Source organism: Hyalella azteca, unplaced genomic scaffold (assembly GCF_000764305.2).
Source record: "Hyalella azteca isolate HAZT.00-mixed unplaced genomic scaffold, Hazt_2.0.2 contig3902, whole genome shotgun sequence".
Taxonomy (NCBI): Eukaryota; Metazoa; Arthropoda; class Malacostraca; order Amphipoda; family Hyalellidae; genus Hyalella; species Hyalella azteca.
In genome coordinates, this window is record NW_025934131.1 from 423,229 (window position 1) to 449,871 (window position 26,643).

The 26,643-nt window shown below is 36.5% G+C and overlaps 1 protein-coding gene across 2 annotated transcripts; it reads right to left on the reverse strand.

Moving 5' to 3' along the window:
• Positions 1 to 184: 184 nt before the first annotated feature.
• Positions 185 to 26,024, reverse strand: LOC108676863. 2 transcript variants are annotated; one of them, XM_018165013.1, is made up of 5 exons: positions 25,829 to 26,024; positions 25,371 to 25,626; positions 11,013 to 11,114; positions 8,182 to 8,346; positions 185 to 2,279 (listed from the first exon to the last, which is right to left on the reverse strand). In XM_018165013.1, the coding sequence occupies exons 2-5, from the start codon at positions 25,428 to 25,430 to the stop codon at positions 2,082 to 2,084; spliced, it is 525 nt and encodes a 174-aa protein (XP_018020502.1). In that variant the 5' UTR covers positions 25,431 to 25,626; positions 25,829 to 26,024; the 3' UTR covers positions 185 to 2,081. The 2 variants fall into 2 exon arrangements, with proteins under 2 accessions (XP_018020502.1, XP_018020500.1); XM_018165011.1 differs by having other exon boundaries at positions 25,371 to 26,024.
• Between the last annotated feature and the right edge of the window lie 619 nt (positions 26,025 to 26,643).

A 26,643-nucleotide genomic window follows, 5' to 3' on the forward strand; every position in this document is an offset into this window, starting at 1 on the left:
TTCGAGATTAAAAAAATACACAATTAACATTTTTGTTTTTTGAAGCAATTCGAAAATATTTCTTAATTACACACTTATCGTGTTTAGACTGATTCAGCAAACATTTTTTTGGTTGAATCATCGAAAATAATCATTAGGCCAAATTTTATAAAAGGTTTCAGAGATGAAAGAAAAGAAACTCACAAAAGAAGTAACGGCTTACTCACTTTACTTTAGTCGTCGTTCACGTTTTTCTTTCTTCAGAAAACGACGAACATTGATGTGTGAAACTACAATAGATTGGACTTGAAGGAAGCTTCCGCGCCCATCTCAGCTTCTTCTGGCAGATGACCTAGACTGAGTCCTCCAAACTTTTTCAAAACACAACACACATTTTGGCTGATAGGTTTCTACAGGACAGTGATAGCCTGAAGTTTAAGCAACGTCCGCATGACTGTAAAAGGTCGATGGATTTACGGTGAAGAACTTTTAGCTAAACTCTAATGAAATGGACACTTCCGTCTCAACAGAAAGGGAAAAACTTACCAGGCTTGCGTCCACTTCCTAGAGTAAATATATTGTGAGACAAGACCTATGTACTTCTGGTGGCTCTAAGGCGGATGCATGAGCTGGAAGGGAGCTCAAAAATTTAAATATAAATTTGGCGTAAACAATGGTCCCTTGATACTGATGAATAATAAAGAGAGGGTGGATTATTAATTTAATAACCTGTTTGATTCAGAACCTGGGGGGATAAAAAACGTTTCATAAGAAAGTGAACATTTAAATACAAAGATCTAAACATCCACTAATCATAATAAAGAAATATCTACATTTTTAACTCTTAACTTAAAATTGTTCGGAATGTTGTAATTTATTAAGGTTATGTTATATATACTAGGAAAATTCTCGCTAGGGCTCTCACTTGAGTTTTCACAACAAGAAAATAAATGTGTTACCTATATGTATGAGTTTATTTACATATAGCTTTGTGGTCCTAGATGAAATATAATTATTTTAATGAAGTTGTTCTTTAGAGATCAACATTGAGAAATCAACGAAATTAACTGATCTTAAAGAACATGTTCTTTCATATATAATTCCTGACAATTCGAGAAAATTAAATAATTGTAACTTAAAATTTTCTTTACAGATCATTATTGAGAACTCAAGAAAATCACCATTTCTAACCCAAAAATGTTGTTTTGCAAATAACAAACTAACAAACATATCACAACGAAGAATTTTTCTCACAGATAATTCATGAGATCTCGAGAAAATAAATTTATAAAATAAAGATATTCTTTCCCATATAATTGTTAAGAACCTATTAAAATAAACTTATTGTAGCGAAAATGTTTTCTCTGGAATAATATTATCTTAACGAGAGAGTTCTTTCACTGAGGATCAAGAACTCTGGCCTCTTATTCATCACTTAAAAATGAAGGGTAATATGAACCACCTTTGGCCATGCTTATAATTACAGGTTGTAACGGACCAAGTTTACTTAGTTGATGAACTAAAATATTGCTTGAACTCTTAACTCGAAGTATTTTTTGCATTAAATCATTAAGTTATATTTTTTCTTATGATTCAACGTATATATTATCAACGCTTGATGACTTTGAGGCTATCATAGACTGATGTTTTTACCGCGGCATTTTTTGAATTGCTTCGATGAATCCTATAGGTGAAAATAGAATAAAAAAACAGAAACGCTCATGAACTTAAATCACATTTATGAAATTTTCCAGAAAAGTCACGCAAGGCCAGTCACATAATTTTTCAGATTATTTGTACGAGAGTAAATAACTTACAAATTTGTCTTGCATTTTAAAATTGGCAGGCATGAAGATTGTTGCTAATTGTTACTTTTTATGTCGCGGCGCAGCCTCTAACTGCCTGATTCAGGCTCATGTTTCTACAGTTACAAAATGTAGACTTCGTCAAAGTACATTTATTGCAAACATCCAACAGATAAAATTAAATTCCCAAATTTAATTTGTTCTATTGAACTGTTATAAAGTCCCAAATGTTCTTTGATTTAATTACCTAAGTAATTATAAAAACTAGTATAAATACTTTAAACTTGAAGTAAACTTTTATGAATATGTATTTTCTTTAGGTCCTGGAAGATTTGGATTTCTGTAGATATTTTCGTTAAGCGCGTAGAATTCTTTGGACCGCGGGCAGTCAACGTTGAACCAAAGGTCGCACACGAAGTAAGCTTGGTTGAACATTGTGCCGTTAGGACATAAGAACGAGAACTTGTTGCCGTCGTGCAGGCAGAAGTGGTAGACCTGTTGGGTAAATACGAACATGTATCAATATCATTATCATAAGAGATATGATGAAAGTTTCCTGAAAATCTATTACATTACTGTAATTTTACTTAAAAAGTGCCTTGCATGGAATAACGATATATCACAAATTGTAAAATGATTGTATACTTTTTCATCTGTTTTCCTTTCGTTTGAGACCTGGTGCTTTTAACATATACATGAGGCTATACGAATGCTTATACACGATAGCCACCGTGTCGTAAAAATGTCTTGATTTGAATTATGCCAGCCCCGGAGTCATGACGAATTGCAAAACGGTAAGAGGCAAGGAATATGAATCGGTTGTTATTGTTGTCCTTCACATAACTCATTGTGATAATAGTCGAGATCATTAGCTGAGCTTGTTTCATATCAGCTTGTAAGTCAATGTTTAATGATGTGCAATGTGTGTCAATGTGTGTGATGTGATGTTCGAATAAAGATTTTCATTTCTCACACCTGCAGCAACTGTCATGGCGGCAGAGCCTTTTCATGAAACACAAAGGACAGATATTGAATTATCATAAATATAAGAAGAATTAGGAAAAAGAATTAGAAGAAGAATTATAAAAAGAATTATAAGAAGAATAATAATTATATACAATTATAAGAAGTTGATAGTTTGAAACGGCGAATCGTAATCTAATCGTCATTTATGTAAAAGATCAATGCACATGATTTAAAAGGTGAATGAAAAACGTGCATTATTCCCGCGAGCGGTTTAATTAACCCCTGTGTAATAATGAAAAAGATTTCCTACGTGGGAGTAGATAATAATTACATTTCCTACGTGGGTGTAGGTATTAATTGAATTTTCTTCACAACGAATGCGCACGAGTAAATATAGTTTTAATGCGTCTGTGTTCATGTCATATGTACGAATATTAACTGTCGCTGTATAACAGAAGTTGTTAGATATTGCATGTTGTAATTTTTCAATAATAAATAGCTCCGTCAGTTAAAAATATACGTGCGTTAAAAGACAACGGACTTGTGGGAAATTTGAACTGCACATGCGTGGGAAAGTCGTGACCTCAGCTGCATCACCCAACACTCGTGACCTCAGCTGCATCACCCAACACTCGTGACCTCACCTGCATCATTCAACACTCGTGACCTCACCTGCATCACCCAGCACTCGTGACCTCACTTGCATCACCCAACACTCATGACCTCACTGACATCACCCAACACTCGTGATCTCACTGACATCACCCAACACTCATGACCTCAGCTGCATCCTTCAACACTCACGACTTCACTTGCAACACCCAACACTCGTGACCTCAGCTGCATCACCCAACACTCGTGACCTCAGCTGCATCGCCCAACACTCGTGACCTCAGCTGCATCACCCAACACTCATGACCTCAGCTGCATCACCCAACACTCATGATCTCATTTGTAACACTCATGATCTCCCTGACATCACCCAACACTCGCGACCTCCAGCTTCTGACGCAACGCTGCTCCCACTTCCTTTCATTAGTTCATTTCTGCCTCGGAGCGTCGATGTTGGGCGCTGTTCTACGTATGTATGTAACTCGTTCACGATATTGCTGCGTAACCACGTAGCTATAAGTCATTTCATTTTTGAATAATAAAGTAAGTGGTCATGAGTTGGACTGTAAATAAGCTGTCAATTACTTGTTTGAAAATAATGACATAAATTGTTCATAACTTCTTTTGTAAATAGTGACGTTATTTGTCCACTACTATAAATTTATTCTAACTAACATCAAGTGGAGGCTCTCTAATGGGAGATCAGAAAAATGTACAAGATTTTCGCCACAAACTTATGTAAAATTGGCTAATTCCCGTCATTAATTAATTTAGATCCGAGCTTTTATTTAGTTTAGTTTAGCTGGGTTTTCAAGAGTCAACGTAATATTGTCTTTCCAATATAGATTGAAATACTTCGATATTAAATATCTTGGAAACAATTTCTGTCCCGTATATACCATTCTTTCTTTGTATAAACTGTTTATCGTTGTCTCATCGTGAGACATCACCCCGTACTCACCCCAACTAGCCCAACTTCATCTCCGGTGACCGCCATGGCCCACACTCACTCCCACTCACTCCCACTCATAATCACCCCACTCCCACTCAATCCCACTCACAATCACCCCACTCCCACTCATAATCACCCCACTCCCACTCACCTACAATCCTATTCACCCAATTCTCCGGAAGCCGTGCGACAATTACTCGCCAGTGCTATCCGGACCTCACATCTTAACCCCCTACAACGTAGCCTGGCATTTGCACCCAGTTCGTACCCAGGATACTACTGAAATATTTATTTGAACGCTTATTATGTTTTTGATTGATGATCCAATGAGTTAATGATAATAATAATGATTGCTGAAATGTGAGTTAATTCTAGAACCACTTTTAATTTCTCGGTACGGATTTGAAAAATCCGTACCGAGATTTTTCATTTCATTTTTTCACTTTTGAATTTGCTGGAATATTTCTTCATGAGTAATGAATCTTAAGAAGCATATTGCGTTGGTTGATGTGTGTTTCTCCTGAGGTCAATCGAGAAGTCATTTTATAATCATTTGATAGGAAAAATTTTCTGCTAAATTATCGTAGGGGATTTTTGTATGTTAGTTGTCAGGACAGCTTTTCTAACATTATTATATTACATTTTCAGATTTTTATATTATGAGTTACAATCCTTAAATTTTAAAGTAACATTAATCTATGGTGCGCCGCTGAAAACTACAAAAATCGCAATTAAACTGGAAGTTTTTTTTTTTAATCTTCAAAAAATTCGGCCTGAATCTCCTCCTCACCTCAAGCCTACGCAGAGGACCGTTTCGTGGAAGAATGGCCACTGGAATATTGTTGGAGCGGAAGTCATTTGTCGTTTTTATAGTCGCTGACGAAAGCCCAGGAAATCTTTTCCTTTTCCCACTGATGCTTGAGATCCTCGGCATCATCTCATTCAGGAAACGAAAGCTCGTAAAGTCTCTGCTATACACACTCGTTTTCACCTCACTTAACATCACTAACTCATGGGTCCATTTAGCCAATCTGCCTCGTGCTTGCCGACCTGACATTAATTCATGCATTCATGACACGCTAGTAAAATGTTCGTTGGCGGAGAAGTTGAAAATAGTCCCCGATGAGTTAAGGTTTCTAATAATCATTTTATAGTTACTTTACACGAACTTACATAAAATATAGATTGCAATCATCCGTGACTCAATTAGATATTCAGAAACTAATTTTTCTTGAATAACTAACATTGAAAAGGTAGGCTATTTCCTGAGAACTGCCCTCTGAGTTTCACTTTTCATTTATAAATTACAATACACCTGCTGTTTTTAAACTTTAATATTCTTCCATTCTAATGTAACTGTATTCTTATTGCCTTATTTACTACTATAACGGCACTACTATATATACTAAATTTAGAGTTTCAGAGATATGCTGGTAGCTCAGATCCCTTTTTATGACTTTTGAATTCCATGTAACCGCCGAGCAAAGAAAAAAAGGCTTTCCCAATATCTTGGATCCTGCAACACCGCGTGCCAAGTCTATTAAGTATCCAGATCAGCTCTATTCGTGCTATTGTGCTTAATGAAGAAAATTGTAAAAGATTGTCGCAGTAACTGGAACGCCGACAGAATATTCTAAGCCATTTTTGTTGGCTAGGACTGGTTGCAATGTACTAGGCCCTGATGCTATGAAATATGAAAGACGATGGAAAACTTTCTGGTAATTATTTGTGTTGCGTGGATTCATTGTTAGGGAACTTCATTGTTTTTGAATCCCAAGTTTACACAGCTCTGAACCTATCCTAATCACATTTAATTGCTTTAGTAACAGAAATTTCTAATGAGAAAAAGGATATGGCTGTTTTTTTTTGTCGAAAAGGAATACAAATCATGGGCAGTTGACGTTCTAATTTGTTGTATTATATCATATCCTTCCCGTTAACTGTTAATAAAGTTTCATATTCACTCGCATATTATGTTTCATTGGAGATTCATAAGAGAATTTCCGCGATTGTACTAATTTTTATATTGAGCCAAAAATGAACTTATAATAAGAAGGCTGGTATTACTCCAGTGTCGATAATGCGCAGAACATGCATTGCTGCCAGGTGCTCAAGTTTCCTATTTGTCAACGTAACGTATTCCATGATTATGGTTGTGTTAATTTATGCTTCGTTGACTAACGCTTCTTCAAATTCTGACAAATTAAGTGATTGGTTGCAGTCAGTTGATGTCATTAAAGTGTTTCAAAATCCTTTCCCGTGTTCCAGTTTAAAAGTTTATGTTGGAGTTGGCTTTAGGCTAAATAAATAAACTTCAACTTCGGAATTGATAAAAATTGGAAGCTTTTTCACATTTTTTTTAGTCGTATTTAATAAGTGAACAAATCATTCCTTACGACGTAGATATGAGAGGCACAGGGTATGAGGGCCAGAGAGTTTAGAATCAGTTCAGCCATTGCCAGCCATTCCTTATCTCGCCATCAGGCCATATCAGTCCTCGCCGCCTGAAAATGAGCCTCCCTCATAATAGTGTCTTCGAGAATTTGAGCTCTCCGTTCTACTGGAATTGATGGTCAAGACTGGGCCTCCATAAACGTTTCTCTGCGAGGCCGCGGCCTCTGCGACCCGTGCAGGATTTTGGTTGAAGGAACAGCTGCTTTTCATGATTTGGGTTGTCAAATTATTGGAAAATATTCAGTTTAAAGTGTGAAAAAGTAATTTGAATTGTAATTGGAGGTCTCTATATTTAAACAAAGTGAAAAATACGTGCATTTGAGATTTTATTACCTGATAATTATATCCTTCTGTGTCCAAATTAGGGATTCATTACGAAAATTGTGGATTCTAACAGACGTATAATATTAAAACAGAAAGAAAGAGATTTCCAATGTCCAATGCAGTATTATTGAAGTCGATAACGTGCACTTCAAGCCTGGGACTCAGCTTCAACGAAGTCTCCCTATGCGACTAAAGAATCAAATTGAATCGAACTTGTCGGGAGCTCGACGTATGCGCAGAGTTCCATTTGTGATTGATCGCTCATGGGTTATACATGCAAATTAAAAACGATAGAGAGGCTCGAGGGAGTCGGCAATGCTGAGAAGAAATAAGATCACCCGTCAAAAATTTGTCAGACGACAATGCAGCAAAGGAAATGATGCTATTGACTAAATCTTTTCAGCTTTGAGCGCAAAATTGTCGGCATGTTGATGCTGTTAGGCCTTAGAGCTCGATGAATTCCCAATTCGGTTGGCAGGCTGATTCAAGCAAGTGTCGTGATGAATGTTTGCTGGCCGACGGATGAATAATGAATGTCGGAGTAGCTGAATGAAGGAATTTCTACTGTGTTATACCTACCGATAGAGAATAACCTGATTGTGCAGCAATAGTTATTGACTTTATTTCGTAACTAGCAGGGTATACATTATTCAATGTGAGTTAGTTTCCATTCAAGTCGATTTGCATTTTTATGTCACAGAAGTTAATGAACCTTTTTTCTGATATTATATCTATAACATCTCTGATATTTTCATTAAGCGACTAATTTACAAAAAAAATCGATAGTCACCGAATAATTAAATATCACAGTGATTAGTCATCAATCATCATTCTTTACCTTTCAATCGTCACTAATACTAAATTATCACAATGATTAGTCGTTAATTATCATCCCTCACTTTTCGATCGTCACTAAATACTAAATTATCACAATGATTAGCCGTTAATTATCTTCCCTCACTTTTCGATCGTCACTAAATAATAAATTATCTCGAGTATTATTCGTTAATCATCGTGAATTAATACTCGTATAAATAATAAATTACCACAATTATTATTCATTAATCATCATGAACAACCATCGCTCACCTGACAAGCAGCGTCAATGTCCGCATATATCCCCGGCAGCAGCGTCCCGCAGCCGAACGCCGTACGGGGGACCTGGTCCAGGACGGGGTAATCTCGCCCCGCCGTCCCGAAGATGCAGTCCGCGTCGGGGTCTGTGTCCGTGATCTCGCACCGAGGATGGTACAGCTGCAAGACGAGCGGGAATGATTGCTGGTGATTGTGTTTAACACGGGGGTAATTGTTGGGGTGATTGTGTACAACACGGGGGGTGAATGTTGGGGTGATTGTATACAACACGGGAGGTGATTGTTGGGATGATTGTATACAAAATGCGGGATGATTGTTGGGATGATTGTGGACAATACGGGGGTGATTGTTGGGATGATTGTGTACAACACGGACGGGCAATTGTGGGGTGATTGTGGCACGGGTGGGTGGTTTGGGGATGGTGATGAAACGGGCATGTCGATTGTCTCTGAATGCTTAAAAATAATCGTATTCGATTAATCAATCAATCGCCAAACTACGAGGTAAATTCTGTGAGAACTTCATGTAGTTTTGATTGAAAACGATTTATTGGCGACCGTGCGGGACTTCAGAGACGATTGCTTGACATCCCAGAGATAATCGAGCGATCTGACAATTAATATAGAAATTATTTATATTCTTCAGCAAATTAGTCAATTGTCGGGCCTTGCAGTTCCTGAATTAGACGAGAGAAGGCAGCGTGTGGGTTTTTCATTACGGAACTTGAGAGCAAGCAGTCGTATTGGGCATAATTACTCAGGGAACACGAGTATATTAAGGCCTGTCTCGGCCGCTCTGTTGCTAACACAAGGAAAAACATGGCTAATTAAGAGCGAACCTCCCGATATTAACTTCTAAAGCGGAGCAAAAATAATAACCGAGTCAGACGACGTGGAATTGTTGGTTAACTTTGATAAAGTTGGGGTAGCAAGCTTATGAAGTCGTTAATACAATCTTGAATAATATTTTGAATTCGTAAGTTTGGATGATATAAAATTACTGTTTTGATTATTTGTAGTTTCAACACTCTATTTTTTGCGAATGAAGTGGCATGGCTTCAATCTCGGACTTCGTTCAAAGTTAGTAAAATATTCGCAAAAAATTACGCTTGGATTCTACTTCTTTTCGCATTTCATGCAAACGGAAGGCTTTCCGTGATGGTTTAAAATGTTTTGTTCGACATTAAGAAAAGTTTGCTTGCACGAATATTTCGACTGACGCGACAAAATAAATATTTTCGGGCCCTCTTTGAAGTTTGATGGATAAATTTAAAAGTAAAGCATGGGATCAAGACCTGAATTTAATTTATGAAGAACTCAGTCAGGGATTTAGTGAAGGATCTAGACTCAGTTTGAGTTTAGTTTCTTGGCGCCGCAGGATAACACGTCCTTCTCCGCGGCCGCGCTTCTCAGGAAATTACCTTGCCACTCCCGGTGTAAAAAAAATGAATAAAGTCTAAGAATTGGAAAGATGCGGAGGCATTTTTGAATTAGAGACGCTGTCTTGAAAGAATTGGGAGGTGGGGAGCGTGAGTGTTCCTGCGGCGCCTCACGCAAAAAGGATATTGGGAGTTTGGTAGACCATTTCTCAAGTCTATAAAATTATACGCTACCGAATAGAATTTTACGCGTTACAGTTTTTTTGCAGCCACGGAGTGCGCGTCGCTTCGGAATCTCGATCTTCCGGATCAAAATCGGAAATTTTGTATAAAATATTTAAAGTTCAAGCAAGTTCAGTTTTTTAAGTTGGGAAAAATCTAGCAAGATAAAAGGTGGAAAGTGATATGTCTATTACGTAAAATTTGCATTGGATTTTTAAAAACAAGTATCACTACACAAAGAACAAACAATTCCTAAAATTCCTGATGTTTGTTAACAAATGATTTCTTGCTAATGTGATTACAAATTCAAATTTTGGAATAATTAGATTTTTACCGCGCACTGTGCGCTCAACTGGTGTTATAAATTACGGCGTTTTAATTAACGTTATAAATAACCAGTAACTAGGTTCGTTATGTAGTAAAACTTCTATTTCAGACAATATCAAGATTTTTGGAACAGTTACCGTCTAAGGTCCAATTAACTCCCGAGCCGGTAGTCAATTATTCTCGGGATGTAACACTGAAGCGAAATTTACCTTTCCATTCTTTGATAGGAAGGAACGTAATTAATCCTGATGACTACTGCGTGCTTTCTACAGGAAAACGAGACTTTTTTTGCCTCTATATTACACGTCAGTGAACGTTTTGTGTGACATTCGTATTTTTAGCGTGTTAATGTGGAGTAGCACGTTTATTGATACTGTATTGCTCATATTGTTATTATTATTATTATTAATATTATTATTATTATTATCATTATTATTGTTATTCAAATAGCGTATTGTGGTACGGTGTTGGTATACATAACGTTAAATGTTAGAATTGTGCTAGCGCACTAGCATTACGTTATCATGTCTTTGATCTATACTAGTATAGTGTTAAGATGTCAGAATTTCGTTCCTGTTTGTTGCATGCATTCATATGTTTGCACTTCAATATTATTTTTCTCAATATGTTGGAATCGTGGCGGCACATTAGGTAGATATATCTTTATTCATTTCGCTCTATGTTTAGAAAGATCAATAATTTTAGTACGTTAGGATGCAGACGTATTGGTTTGTATAGGTAGATATGAATTTTGTTTTGTTAAATTGACAGTTCCTTGTTGTTTTTAGCATCATGAAACCTTAGAGAAACCTTATATTGTTATCCGCTTTGTCGAATATTCATAGTTTTTCACTGAGCATCAAATCCTGAATTAACTTTAATAGTGAGGGAACTTCACCTGTGGGGGCGCTTCAGGGTCATATTTCTGGCTGCTCTGGCCCTGAGCGCTGCGCTCCCCCAGCGTCACCAGCAGCAGCAGTGGCAGGGCAAGCATGCTGAGCTGCAAGGAGTGATTGAGCATTTGTTTAAATATGAATATTAAATACTGCAAAATATGAAATATTAAATGATAACTTTACATTTATTAAAGTAGTAGGCTGGGTCTACAGCGTAACTATGCATAGCTAAAGAGCTTCCAAAGAGAAGTGAAACTATTAAAATAATCCTACGTTGACGGTGAAGCTATTAAAATATTTCTACGTTCATGCATGGTTAAGCTATTAAAATATTCTTACGTTAATGGTAAAGTTATTAAATTAGTCCTACGTTGATAATGAAGATCTTAAAATATTCCTACGTTGACGGTGAAGCTATTAAAATATTCCTCCGTTTATGGTGATGCTATTAAAATATTCCTCCGTTTATGGTGATGCTATTAAAATATTCCTACGTTGATGGTGAAACTATTAGACCATTCCTATGTTGGTTGGTAAAAAATATTTCATATGAAATTCTATAAAGAAAGTTCGCACATTTACAATTATACTTCATTTAATTTTTGTGATAATATAGAAATTATCTCACTCGTAGAGCAAACCCTTACATATAACGATAATAATGTTTTTTAAATATACTTGTGATGAAGCTGTCGGGAATTAGTTCGATATTTATTAGTTTCATTCATAAATTTAAATTGATTAATTCGAATTAATTTCATTATCGGGCTGGATATTTTCATCAAGCCTACAGAAAAGCTTCCCTGCAATTAATACAATATTGACCCCGATTATATATTTTAAAGAATGTTTGTTCATCGTAAATAAATATTTTCAACATCCAAGCAACAAATATTGTTTCCATATTATGATGGCAATGCAGCCTCATTTCGTCGCCGCAATCAATAGAATTGACGCGGGCCAGCGCCAGCAATATCACTGAGTGCCGGCGTTCATTGTGTCCTGAAATAATAGATCCTAGCATCACTTCATCACAGTGGCGCGAGCAATTGTTGCCGTAATATTTATAATACAGAAGTCGGTACCCAGTTTATCTCAATTTCGTTTTGATTTTAATTTAATCATGATCTATTAAATTGGCCATGAGAAAAAGTAACTGAATGTTCTATACATGATTCTTTTTTATCAGCTCTAACTTTAAATGAATGCTCGTAAATTTTCCCCGAAGATTGAAATCCCGTGAAAATATAATATTTTTACGATCTCCTTCATCGATTTTATGTCGGAACGTGTTAAAGCTTGCAGATCTTCACGGCAGTGCAGAAGTCTCAACTCTGCACCTATTACCCTACACTGTTTCATTATCACGTCATGAAATAAAGCAGAAGTTAGCTTCGCTGCAGAGCTTGCTGCAAACAACCACAATTACTGAGCATTTTTGTCGCCAGGGGTCGGTACGTGACGCTTATTGGTTGCCGAGTGACGAATGACTTTGCCTTATTTCCTTCATGGAATTTATTGCCCTCATGACGAGCGTATCATGGAGAGCCATGAGAGCAATGTGGTGCTCAGCTGTTATTCTTTATATTGTCACGCTATTTGTGTGCTGTGATATTCGCTAATATTTCATCATAAACGTCGTCTATGGAGGATATTTGCTGCAACTTCTTCTGAAAGAGTCTCGCTTGCTGACACGTCGGCACACAACACAGCGGGTAAGTGAGCCTTCGAGTGAAAACAGCGGCTCGTGAACTGAAATTTGCAGCATAAAGCCGAGCTTTGCACATTTGAGTGACACTCAAAGAAAAGTTTGACCAATTTATGTACGAATGTAATACCTGGTAATTTAATTTTTTCGTGAAGGCTGTTCATCTGATCCGTTCTGATTTGCAACGCGTTTTTCTGACAAAAAACTAAAATATCTAATACATGAAAATAATTTTGTTCTTAGTTACATTGAAAGAATGATTTGAAATTGAATTTTCGTTTGATATAAAATGGAACCTCGTGAAAGATGTCCAAAAAGTATTTGTTCGAATGTGTGAACGGAAGAATGGAATAGCGATACACTACTGCGATTGCAACTGATATGGAAAAAAGTCATTGCTGGGCTGCAAACGAAGGCTGGGGCAGTGCCATTGATTAATCATCACTTGACATTCCAAAGACATCTTACATAAGAGTAAACTACAAGAATTTCCAGATTTTTTTGTCCTTTCTTGTCTATTGAAACACTTTTTCCCTGGGTGTCTCAATCCAAAACTTGTATTTTTTTACGTAATGTAACAAAAACGCACATCACCTATCTGCCATAGACTGAAGTTAGGACAGCCACTGATTTCTCCCAAACTGTTAGATTTATCGCTGCACGCCTGAAAAACTCCATTGGCTTGCCTAAGTTGGTTTCTTATCGTGAAGACTGTCTATACGCGGCGGCGAACTTGTGCATCGAGTAATCTAAACTTGATATCCATACTCCGAAGAGTTTTGCCATCGCCTCGGGCAACTGGAGTCTGACATCGGTATGATAAGCAAATAGTATTCATCGCTTTTGAATGAGAAGAAGAAAGTGCGAAGTAACATACTGTGTAGTGTGTAAGTTGTTAGCGTGTTTATCCTGAATATTAGAATAACGAGATAATTTGAGTGAATCAGTTGGTCTCTTACCTCAAAAAATAAATTTAGCAGTATTTAGGTAGGGAAAGAAAAGTGGATGCGTTCAAATGAAAAAATAAAATTTAGTAAAGTTTCTGATTTAAAACAACAAAGATTTGATTAATTTTGCTCTATTGAAACATTTGCTCGTATAATTCCAGGCTGCTAGTCACAGAGAAAGAATCTTAAAATATAAATAAACTGGTATACCCGTGAGAACCATTACACAAACTTGCTTCTTCATTAGGTTAATAATCGTCAATTACGTCTATATATTAATACTTTATGGCACTGTATATAAATTGCTTAATTAATTATTTCATCTGTTAACTCTATCCTGAAACATACAGTATGTGGATGTTTGGTCAACTTAATTTATAGGATCAGATTTAAATTTTTGAAATTTTACAAACTGCAGGTAGGACCAAACTGCAAGAACATAGTGCTTGTGCCCGCCTGTCCTGTGCCATCGAATAGGGTTCAATATTTATCCCTTATTATCGACGAGAAAATCATTTATAGTTTTTCAGACAGGGAATAATTTATGCAGACTTTACAGACTTTGGTGACAATGAATAATACAACTGAATAATTACGACTTTGGTGATAATTTATCCTACGTCGTAGAGGGAAAAATTTATCCTTTATCGTAGAGAGAATAACTTATGACTTAAAAAGCTTTAAAAAGGAGTGAAAGCTTATCTTTTATAGTGGAGAGAGCCATTTATCCTTTTATCGTTGGGGAAAATTGATCCCTTAAAATGGAGGTGATGATTTATCCTTTATCGTAGGTGAAAAAGTTTACTCCTTATCGTAGACATAATAATTTATCCAAACTGTCATATCGCTATACATACTTGAACCCTTTAAATGACTTTGATTCCAATTTATTTATTCGAATTTGTTATTTGGATGCATGCAGAATATCGGTTTAATGAAATTTGTTTTTAATTTCGAATGAAAATATATATTTGGATTGATTTCATTACAGGTAATAAATGTATTTTTTAATGAGATCCTCAGCTATGGTCGATGAATTCAAAATTATGAGTCTTTAAGTACAGTTTTTCATTCACGGATGATGGTAATTGTTAATACCACAATTTAAATCATATAAGAGTAAAAATTCACTAATTAAATTTTTGCATATTATTTATTAATAAATATAATTGCATGCGCAGTCGACACCACTAATTAACAGCTAACGTGCAAGAAAATATTCATACTCTCTCTTCAAACTTGCGAGGCGGTCGGTCATTGGAAATTAATTCACTCAATTTTTCTATAACCAAGTTTTCTTTAAACAGGCAAAAAACGCATACCCCGCTTGAAAAATTGACGTGAGTTCTTGAAGTAAAAATCTACTTTATCTTCAAGTACAATTAAACGGAACAAAAAACACAGCTGTCGCAGTTTATGTATCGCATTGCTTTGTGAAGAAAAAACAAATGTTTTTTTCACAATGTAATAAATACTGAACAAGAAATTCGTGCTGATATTACCTCGTCGTGCAATTACTACAAATTTATTTTCAAGTACAAGGAGGTTTAAGGCATCGGAAATAAATAGCATTATTCCTCAGTCTGAAATTGTCGACAAAGAAACCTTGAACTTTAATTCTCATTAATTCCTGAGAGTCTTTTCTGTATCGTCATGCCTGAGTGCGTTCACAAGGAATCCAGTCCAGGTCAGCGAGGAGCGGTACACTTGTCGAGGTCACGGTCAAGATGTTTTAAAAGCGAAGAAGTCGTTCGCTGCTTCAGGGTTTCCCCACTAAACGGCAGCCTCGCTCTGGGCAAGGCTGTCAGATATTGCCTGTGGAATTTATTGCGGCACTTTGAGAATAACGTTACATTCGTTTTTAAATGTCGATCCCGAGCTTCCAAATAAATGAAGAACCAAGCTTTTTTCTCGGGCTGTCAGTTATTTATCACCGCGTTTGCGTTGCCCGTTAATCTGAGGTTTATTGTTGGGCTTAGAGGCTCTAGGTTTTTTCGGCCATGATGGCGCATTTGATTTCTTTGCAGTCCCCCCGCGTGCGGCTCAAAGCTCCTAGCATTCGCTGGAGATCAGATTCGATCTTTTTATTGACCATGAATCTGAACAGACGGCAATGAAAAAAAGGAGCTGTATAGCCTTTTCGGGCGAAACTGACAAATATTATTGGGGATATTCTGATCAAATAATGAACACAGATTTTCCCCTACATATATAAAAGCAAGTGATCGTCCTTCAAACACTGATAATTTTCCTGTATCAGAATATAAAAGTTCAATGAAGGAGCAAAATTTTTTCATGTAATAAGAAGGTTAAAACAAAAACGTTGGATGGACAAGTTGAACACAAAAAATATACAGTTTGAACAAAACAATCTAACAAACCTAACCGGACGACCTAACATTTCATGTACTTTTAATGCTTCATTTGCTTCTAAGTTAAGTTGAGAATCGAGCTATTCAGGTTTAATTTCTAGATTTAAGAGTTCAGAAATTGCCACTTTTTTAGATAAAAAATAACTTTTTTTAAATCCCGAGCTAAAAAATTAACATAATAATAAAAATAAACAATTGACATACGAAAATAATCAATATTACACAGCAAGATATCTCACTATTACACATCAAAAATATTATCACGAGCTTTCTACGAACACAAAAATTAGATTAGATTAGATTAGTCACATTATAAACAATGATTATTAAAGCGAACTACCAGTTGAGGTCCAATCAAAAGCAATTGAAAATTAAAATAAGAAAACTAAACATCATGAAACGTAATAACTACAATTTATGAATTAAATATATGGATGTGAGATACACTTATTCACTCTAGCACAAAAAGTGATATTTTTAATACAATCATGAATTATTTAGCTTAATTGGAAGATATGAATGATAAAAATTACGCGGAAAAGGATTCCGATGACGATTAATTTTTTTGTCATATTGGTTTACCATAATCATGGTAAATTTTTATACGGAGAATCTTTTTCAGAAAAATATTACACATTTTTAGCTTGAAAGGAAGGAAAATAGGAGCTGATTCGTGACAATTCACGAATTAAAAAAACTTTTAAGTTGTCGGGGTTGAAAGTTCCGTAATCAAAAAGTTTGTTGCACACAAAAAAGTACAGTGAAATTTTCCGGGTTTCCTTAATGAGGTATTTACCTTGACAAGAAGCGGTATACTTTTTCTTAATTCAGTTTCATCAAAACGAAAAAATAGGAAAAATAATAAAATATTTTTGCACTAAAAATCATAACTGCAAAAAGACGTACGCAATTTTTCAGGACGGCAAAAATATGCGCTATTTATTCAGGACGGCAGCAACAACATGTATAAGTTTGAAGGTTGAGTGAAAAGTCTGAGCTCAAATTCGGAACTTTTGCGGGCATTTGGAAAATATTTCAGTAGCTTATTTTTTCTGTAAAGTCTATCAGAATAAGCAAAATTGTATACATGCAATCCAATATCGAGCATTTTATGAGTTATAAAAGAACTCTTGGTGCTCGATACACGACCTATCAGCAGCCACTATACAATGCCTACTAAAATAGACACTTTGCATTGTTTTCCCAACTCTACATATGCTTTTTATTAGTCATCATTTCACTACAGCAATCGTCGTGTTTGCCTCCATTGAAATACCAAACTGGTGAAATACATTCACACATTCACTCAATTGTCACTCTACAGAAGATTTCCACTCGTCCCATTTCCGATGGCGTTACTAATGTTGAATAATTTTCGCTTCTTATTATTACATTATTGTGAATAGACCACAACGAAACATGTTCGTTTAGGTCTCATCAGACATCGTGGTGCCATTCAATGCATGTGTCGTGCATTATTTGTACGCCTACAGAGCTCCATCCACACGACCCAATTAGCTCTAGCTGGTGACTTAATTGGTTGCTAAACGGAGATCAAGCGTAGCTTGAATACTGCCAACATGAATCATCTTAATTGTGAGCTATTCGAGCTCCTGGTAAGAATAACATTGATTTAGGTCGCTACATGCTTTAATGCAATATGTCAGGCAAGTTTATAGTACTTCAAATATGAAGGAAATTATTAGAAATATGTGATTTTCGTATGTTTAATTAATATTAAAGTATTCAGGAACAAATTCTCCAAAAACATATTTTATACTGTGATAGAAAGGCGTGAAAACTCAGTCATCTCGTTTTTTCATACATTTCGACCCAAAAAATGTCTACACATATTGAAATCAAACAAATCCTCTAAAAACATATTTTATCCTGTGTTAGGAAAGCGTAAAAACTCAGTCATCTCGTTTTTTCGTACATTTCGACCCGCAAAAATGACTACACATATTGAATTCACGAGCGAATTAAAAAATATAAGCCTGGAAGATTTTTCGTTTCTTGTGAACCCATGCAGCGCGCGTCGACCGAAAATATAAATGTAGTTTTCTACACCTAGAATGCGAAATTCACCGACGATTTTTTCTTGAAATCCGTATTCCGTACCAAGAAAGAATCCATTTCCTTAAAGAAGCCTCGAAGCATAAATTAATATTTTCGCAAAACGAGATTTATTAATCCCTGCCAAGTCTCGTTGAATTATTAAGCTACAAACCGTGTTTGAATCTTGCCTGACTTACAATTATTTTTAAATCCCACAGGCTTCGACCTCGGGTCACGGGTTAAAGCTTGGTCGATGCATCGGTGGCCAACTCGTAACCAAATAAAATACAGATAAAATACCACGAGCACATACAATGATCTCCACACTACTAGTCTACCACGCAATATTGTGTAGTAGAGTTTTTACATACAAATTTATACACACAAGACTATAAGTACTGTGTAAAATATTTGGCTTTGGTAATATACCCCACAACATTGCGCATTGCTTTTTAATTTTGTACATGAAAACGATATTAGTATATAGGGTAACATGGGGCAGCGAGCCCACTGCGGGTCACGGGCCCATAGCGGGTTTCTCGCTAAGTATGGCAGATATTGGTCCGTGTTCTCTACCGCCTGTCGGCAGTTTCACTGGGATGAAGTGTACGGATTTACGTTTTGCAAAGTGTTTGCGTTATTAAGTTCTTTGCGAATAACTGTTTTAGTCCAGATAAAAATTTTTTTGCAGCTAAAGAAAGTTTTTTTTTCCATTACTATAGATGAAGCTTTTGAAATTACTGTGCATTATTTTTTCAAAGTAATATTTATAGGGATAATTTTGAGACCAAGTTTAGACTATTAGCCTTTAAAATAAAATGTTGACACGATATAAATTGAAATGATACCTAGTGGGGGCAACGGGCCCACGCGTGTCACGGGGCAAAGCGCCCATGGTGAAGTCTTGTGTTATACATCATTAGATTTGTCTCAATGACTTTTCAAACTATGACTAGCTTTTTGAATTACAAATTACACTTCATATTGCATGATTTTTTTATTTGCCGCCTCAAGTCAGCAGGTTTAGTTTCTAGTTATGCGTATTTATGACCACTTTTCGAGTTATTGACTCTTGCCTTGCCAAAAGTTGATTTCAGTCAACACCAATGAGCCAAAAGTTGATGAGAGTTTTTATGGTGTTGGCTGAAATCACGATTAGGTACGAATTCTCTGCACATAATATCTGGATTATGGACGAAACTGGAACGAAGTTTTTTTCTGATCAACTAAATATATTTTTTCTAGTCAAGGATACATTTTTTCATGTCAAGGACGAATTTTTTATCGCAAGGATATATCTTCAAGTCAAGAATATATATTTTTATGTCAATGAAATATTTTTCTTCATGTCAGTGATAGATTTTTTAAGCCAAGAGTATATTTTTTTCAAGTTAAGTATATGATTTTTTGAGTTGTTAATGAATGAGTGAATGTCATATTTTTTATTGCATTGGCCCATGGGCCCATTGCCCCAGGGGTGGGGCAATGGGCCCATTTTGACACTTTTTACAAAATAGTGTTTCATTAAAAATTGAATAACTCTATAGGCGTCTAATTCACATCATACATTCCTCATTAGTTGTACCTTTAAACAAAACAAAGAACCACCTCGTATCAATTAAAACTTCATCAAAAATTTAGTTTAAAAAAAGTGGGGGGCGCGCTGCCCCACGTTACCCTACTGACAAAATTTGTTCCTTTAAGCAGGTTTCATTGAAGACCAGAGAGTTCGTTTTATTGACAATTTTATTTCTTGCGCCTTTTTAACTTGATAATGAATGATAGAAACATTCGAAACGTCGTTAAAGAAATAAAAATGTCCTTCGGTAATCTGATTTTCGATTTACCCGTGCAAGCGAAAAATCATGTTCGATCTATTGAAAAAACTAATTAGAAAATTGTCAATAAAACTAATTCTCTTGTCTTCAATGAAACCTGCTTAAAAGAAAACGATGTTGTGAATCTTTCTGATTGCACGCATAAAAATAATATTTAGCGTTGTTTCTAAGTGCGCAATGCGTGGGAGCCTCAGTCTTTCGTAACTCTCACGTACGTCTGAGCGCCGCAACAGCCTTGACACGGAGCTTTCGTAGAGACGCTCTCGTAGGACCTCCCTCATGAACATGCATATTAACAGATACCTTCGTAACACTCAGGAAAACAAGTGAGGATTTGTCCAAATAACGAAGCAATCTTGACTTCGTTTGGCACGATAAAAATTGTGTAGCAGTGCTGCGTACAGAAAATATGTTAATTTTTGTATAATAAAACCCATGTTTCTATCTTAGTGCAAAAGGTTCTGGTTTCTCTCACAATCATGGTTTTTCATGAACATAATAATTGATTTTAAGATACTAATTTTCAACTAGAGTTATTGAAAGTTTTTACAGTCTACACCAAATGGGCACCAATTTTAAAAGAGAATACGAGATTTTCATGGATCAGTTATTTATTCAATAAACAAATTATAGAGGCAAACAAAAGGAAAAATAGAACCAGTTTAAACTTTCAATACTGTGAGGAAACATAAGCCACGGGACGGCTCTAAGGTTGTAATAAATACCAATAATGAGTAAGTTAAACAGAGAGTGTAATTATCTAAAATATCAAAATTAAAGTTACATTGATCGAACAATAATAATCTTAATTTTGGCTTAGTCAAAAACCAAAATTTAATATAGATATATTTCCAAAAACGGTTTAATTACCAAAAACATATTGCCAAAAACGTTTTAATCGAAATTGAAAGGGAAATCGCTAAAACCGAGGCATCAGGGTAATTTCGAGAAAGAGTCCGAAATTAAATTCATTTCACCGAGCCAACGAGCAAATACAGATTTTATTCTCACTTAATTTGACTAGTTGAAGAACTTCGGTAAATGAGCCTTCCTGTCGATAAGTAATCGCTTTTAATTACAGTTGAACTTTTCACAAAGAACCATGCAGAATTGCGTTTATTTAAACATCGGGATGTTTGGACAGTGAAAGACTTTTAACGAATCTGCAATTATAAGCGAAGTTAGGGACAAGCGGAATTCAACTTTCCCAAATTCAACACAATGCTGACTATTGGTTGGAAGTCAATTTGTTGCCAGAATTGAATTAGTGGCTCGTAAATGCACTGCACTTACTTCTAAACTCCTCGAACAACGGCCTGAACGTTAGAGAATATCGTGTTGGTTTTGAAAATATTGTAGAAAAAATCATGGATTGAGTGAAAAGTTATTGATTTAGTAAAGTCAACACGTATTTCCTGATATTTAGAGTATGAAATTATTTCCCCTGAGCCTTAAATCCGATAGGACTTAATTAAAGTTAAAAAAAGTTTAATTGTACTTATTGGAATCTAAAAATGTTCACAGTTAAACTAAGACTTACAATATAGTTTTGCATACAAAAACAGGATATTTAGACAATAATTTATCTATATAACCAAAATATAACCTTACACACACATCAAACTAAAAACAAAACTCAGCGCGAAAAAACTCGTTCAGGTCCCCGCACTGGTGCGACTAAAGAGCGAATAAGACTTTAAAGTTCAACAATGCAGTGGCAGCGATCAGGTTTTAATGAAACTCCCATAGCCATAGCACACCGGGGAGGCAAAGAGTCCCCCAGGGTGATATCATGTTGATTAAAGTCGCCAGAGCATCGCTTATGGCGGGCCTGAGTCGTTGCGAGCAGCAAAAGAGCCGTGAAGGCTGCATGTGAGCCGAGTTCATTTGCTGAGCTAGCTGAGTCCATTTGCTGAGCCAGCTGAGTCCAATTGCTGAGCCAGCTGAGTCCATTTTCTGAGCCAGCTGAGTCCATTTGCTGAGTTAACTGAGTCCATTTGATTGAGCTAGCTGAGTAAACTTGCTGAGTTAGCTGAGTCCATTTGCTGAGCCAGCTGAGTCCATTTGACTGATTTAGCTGAGTAAATTTGCTGAGCTAGCTGTGTCAATTTGCTGAGTTAGCTGAGTCCATTTGCTGAGTCAGCTGAGTCCATTTGCTGAACCAGCTGAGTCCGTTTGACTGATTCAGCTGAGTCCATTTGCTGAGCCAGCTGAGTCCATTGGACTAAGTCAGTTGCGTTCATTTAACTGTGCCAGCTTAGTTCATTCGACTGAGTCAGATGAGTTCATTTGACTGAGTCCGATGAGTCAGATATGCCATCCTGGCCACATAGTGTCACTTTCTCACCATCCTGGGTGATTCATGCGTTAACGGATATTAATTGTTTATTGCTCGACGAATATTCATGTAATAATTATTGTCAGTAATGCAAGGCATACGCCACTTCTTGTCAACAAATTTTCTGTGACCTACTACAACTAGGAATGTATTCACGAATGAAGGGACGAATAAAGGACCTCGAGGCTGAGTAAAAAATTTTCAGCCCGAGTAAAAATTTCGCCAATTTACAGCTACCTTTTAAATATTTTGAAAGAATAGTCTTTTATGCATGAAAATTTTACAATGTTTTGGTTCCGTGGTTTAAACTTTTCAAGGCATTTCACTTTCTTGGAATCTTTCCGCAATCTTTTTCATACAAGGCCACCGAAGTTACCTAGGCCAAAGAAACAAACAATAGAGTCAGTCTCACGCGACGGCAAGGATCTCTTGCGACGGGACCATCAACTTGAGCAACTTCCCACCACTTCACCACTAAAATTATTACTTTCAAGAAAGTCAATTTTTGTAATTGTGAACGATACAGGCAAGCAAAAGGTGCTTGTATGCACTCAGAGAAATGTGTGAGGTGTTGCCGAAATGACGATGCCTTTTTAGCGCATTTTCTCATTAATGGAAAAAAGGCGCTATTGTGCTCGTCATGTCCGTCCGTCTGTCCATCTGTCTGTCTGTGACTTCTCGTTTTCGTCGATTTTGAGAAAATGCGCTCTCTGTCACGCACTGCAGTGAGTACTGATCTAATTTTTTGCTTTAGTGTGGGTCATCCTGAGCCAAGATGTCCCACAAAAGTGCGAATATCAATGCTACTTGCAGAAAGTGTGTTGTTAATTGAATAAAATGACTCATTAATTTATCTGAGTTCACCACCCTCTTCTTAATTAGATCCACTACCAGAAATATTCATTTAATCTTTCACTAACATCACTCATGTTCTAAATGGCACTTATCCGCAGGATACTGTCGACTAAAACTTTTAAATTTGACCCGCATTCTACAGCGAACATAAGGCCCGTAAATTTAGACGCGAATTTAAAGCCCCGCCAGTCTTCATTGTACCCATGATGTCAATGGGAACTACAGGTCTAGCAGCTGCAGGTATTTTTCTTGGCGTTGAGGTTTTCAGCGAACATCCATTAATTAATCATGAGAATCACTTTAAGCCAGCAGAGCCGGAGACGTCCAATAAACTGGCTCAGGCTTTACCCTGGGCCTGAAAAGTACCTGATATGAGAGACAGCCTCTTCGTCTTGCCAGGCCCTATATTGCGAGAAGTCGGTTCAAACATCCGCGGAAAACTGCAGTTCGTTCCATTGTCTTCCTGAAAAATAATGTTCGAATCGCTTGCCTTTGTTCTGCATAGTGTCGCGGAATTAAATACTGTCCGGCCACAACTACGTAGAAACGTCCCTGTTTAGAAGCCAGTTTCGGGAAAAATATTCCGAAAAAGATTGAACATGCACATGAATCGTTCAAATTTTGATTATTTGGATAACGATGGGGGTAAAATTTATTTATAGCGGTGAATTTAGACACACAGGAAGTAAATGACTTAAATTCCAACAAAATTTAATTCATGATCGGACGAGAAGCAATATGGTGAAGCGTAATTTCGAATCAGATTTCAGAAGGCAGCTCTAGCAAGACTCTCTAAATGCAGCTCTGGCACAACGCTGTAAAAGCAACTCTGGCAGAGCGCTGTTAAAGCAACTCTGGCAGTGAGCTGTAAAAAGCAACTCTAGCAGAGCGCTGTAAGAGCAACTTTGACTAAACGCTGCAAAAGTAAAACGCAGTTTATTAGTGTTGCCAAGTCACCGATTGTTGAATATAATATAGAAGTTCATTCATGAAATTTAGCATGGAATATCCTGGAAATGACGACAAGTGTAGTGTGCATGGAAGGTGCAGATGTTGATTGCAGTTCACACATCGTCGTCGTAAATTAAAAAAATAGAGGCATTTCTCTAAAACTTGCGCAGTGGCAGAATAAAGTTTAATAGATTCACTCCCACAAATTTCGGGGTAAAACGAGCTCTCCAGCAGGGAAACAGGCAATTTATTTTGTAATTAACCGTGCTCGGAAATAACAGGCTAAATTAAAAAATTACGTAACTGAGAAAAGAATAACACTACACTTTCGTAATGACAATGTCACTGTTTAACGATTTTTTGCCGATTGAATTAGCGCACAATGTTATCTTTCGGGGGCGCAAATGGCTAATGCGATCTTCTAAAAAGAATACTTCAATACAGTCGGTAAATAATGCGTAATGCTCATTAACATTCAGATTGCATTGGTAAATTGACTATTAAGTTACAGCGTTTACTCTCGAAATAATAAAGAACAAATATTATTACTACATTCACTTAAAGTCAACCATAACACACATACTTAAATAAGTATGTGTAAATAAAATAACACAATAACTTAAATGGTTATGTTACGACCTGCCTCCTGGATTTACGTACTCTCGGAAAGTTAAAAGTAAGATCGATGATATGCTAAGAACAGCGAAGCTGGTTATACAAACTTCTCTTTGACGTAACAGACGAGGAGATATCTCATGAAATAACTTCAATATTTCACTATTCGATTTCATTTCCTTTCGGTAAATGACACCTGCCAAGAAGTTTTAAAGTTCTGAAATACTTTAAGACACCTGGTGAATAGGCAACGGACACTGCCAATCCGAGGCTTTTTATGAGTCGGATTTAGACGAAGAGTAAATTGTTTATTTTCCAGCGAAATCTATTTTAAACTAACCTTTTTAACCCTCGTTGAAACTGTTCGAAGGCTTGTAAAACATCGCACCGAAATTGACAAGATTTTTAAAATAAATATTCTGACGTGATGAGCAATAAGTTTTTTAAATATGATACATATACCTACATACGCGAGACTGAATTAATTAAAAATTCTATAATAAAGACCTAATGAGGCCTAAGTTCAAGTGATTTCCAGCCAAATTTCATAAGTTTTCTTGAAAGATTTGTAATTATTTAAAACCATTGTTCGTTAAAAAATAACAATGAATTATTTATTTCATTAAGCAATCAAATGATATTAATTCAGCAAAAAATTACGTTAGAACTTGAGCTCACCTGTGAACTTCGACGTTTGTTGAGGTTCTCAAACTGTTGATAACCCAGAAAATTTTTCATCAGAGATGAATTATTGGCTTCAGTAAATAAATCCCAAGCTTTTTCAATGACTCACGTCAATTGAAATGAATATTGGATGTGTTAACTAGGAAATTTTTATTGCCAATTTGGCACTCTTTGGATAAACAAAATTATTTCAGTCGCATCAAAGACAAGAATTTCGTCCATTTTCCGCGGAGATAATTCATTGGGTTTCCTGTGGGTTATTGTCAGCCATCAATTATATTGAAATATTTAAAATCTAATATACAGTATCACCGCTATTTTTTACTTCTCAAAGAAACATTCAGTTCTCGCAACCTTACAAACTTGTAAGACATTTACTGTAATATCATGATATTCAGCAATATATTCAGCACTTATACACCTTTTGCTTCACATCAATAAGCAATTTCTACCATATTCGCATCGATCCTTGGGAAGACGTAACAGTCCCAGGCCACGTCCTCAGGCTAGTAGCACTGCTTGACTTAAATGGCCACGGAACTCAGCTGCAGAGGCCACGGAATTCAACTGTATAGGCCTCAGAATTCAATAGTGGTGGCCACGGAACTTAAAACTTTAGCGGCCACGAAACTCTAGCCACGCGACATGGAAACACTGGCGCCTCTGGCGAGCGTATGCCAGCGAAAGCGAGAGTGACTCTGAGTGGGCACCTGCGTGCTAGCTGCGGCAAGCAGGTGCAGCAGCGCGGCTGGCCGCAGCTTGGAATTGTACGGACTGCAGGAATAGGATCGCAGCTGCAATAAGTGTTGCAGCAGGGCGATTGTGGTTGCAAATAAAGGATCGACGGGGCACTTCTGAGATGATTACCGTAGCTGATTGATTGTTGCTCCGGTAAAAGGATTGTTTCTCAGGCAGTTATCAATGTTACGTGATATACTGTTCTCGTTTACTTTTTAAATAAATCACTAAATCGTTGTTCAATGCATTTCAAAATTTCGCTCCACTCTCTCTCTCTCTCTTTTTTGCGTCAAGAAAAGATGAAAATTTTCGTTTATTAGCTCTTTAGTTTCGAAGTCTCGCACAGCCTGCTACAGTGCTACAGAAAAGCCTGCGTAATATCAGAGGGGAATACTTTTGCTTATTTGCTCCCACATTTGTGTTTTATTATTACAGCTTACAGCCCCAAGGGCAAACACCGCAGTATTTTGCTTCGCATTTAACGTCTACACAGGATAAGCGAATACTCTTTGCGTTCACCTGGTTTTGA

Bases quoted from the DNA above. Each gene is read 5' to 3' on its own strand.
- LOC108676863 (XM_018165013.1), bottom strand. From the start codon at position 25,430: ATGAAAAATTTTCTGGGTTATCAACAGTTTGAGAACCTCAACAAACGT. The intron at 11,115-25,370 runs GTGAGCTCAAGT...CACTCCTTGCAG, and splicing joins ACAAACGTCGAAGTTCACAG to CTCAGCATGCTTGCCCTGCC. The intron at 2,280-8,181 runs GTGAGCGATGGT...TTTACCCAACAG, and splicing joins ACATTGACGCTGCTTGTCAG to GTCTACCACTTCTGCCTGCA.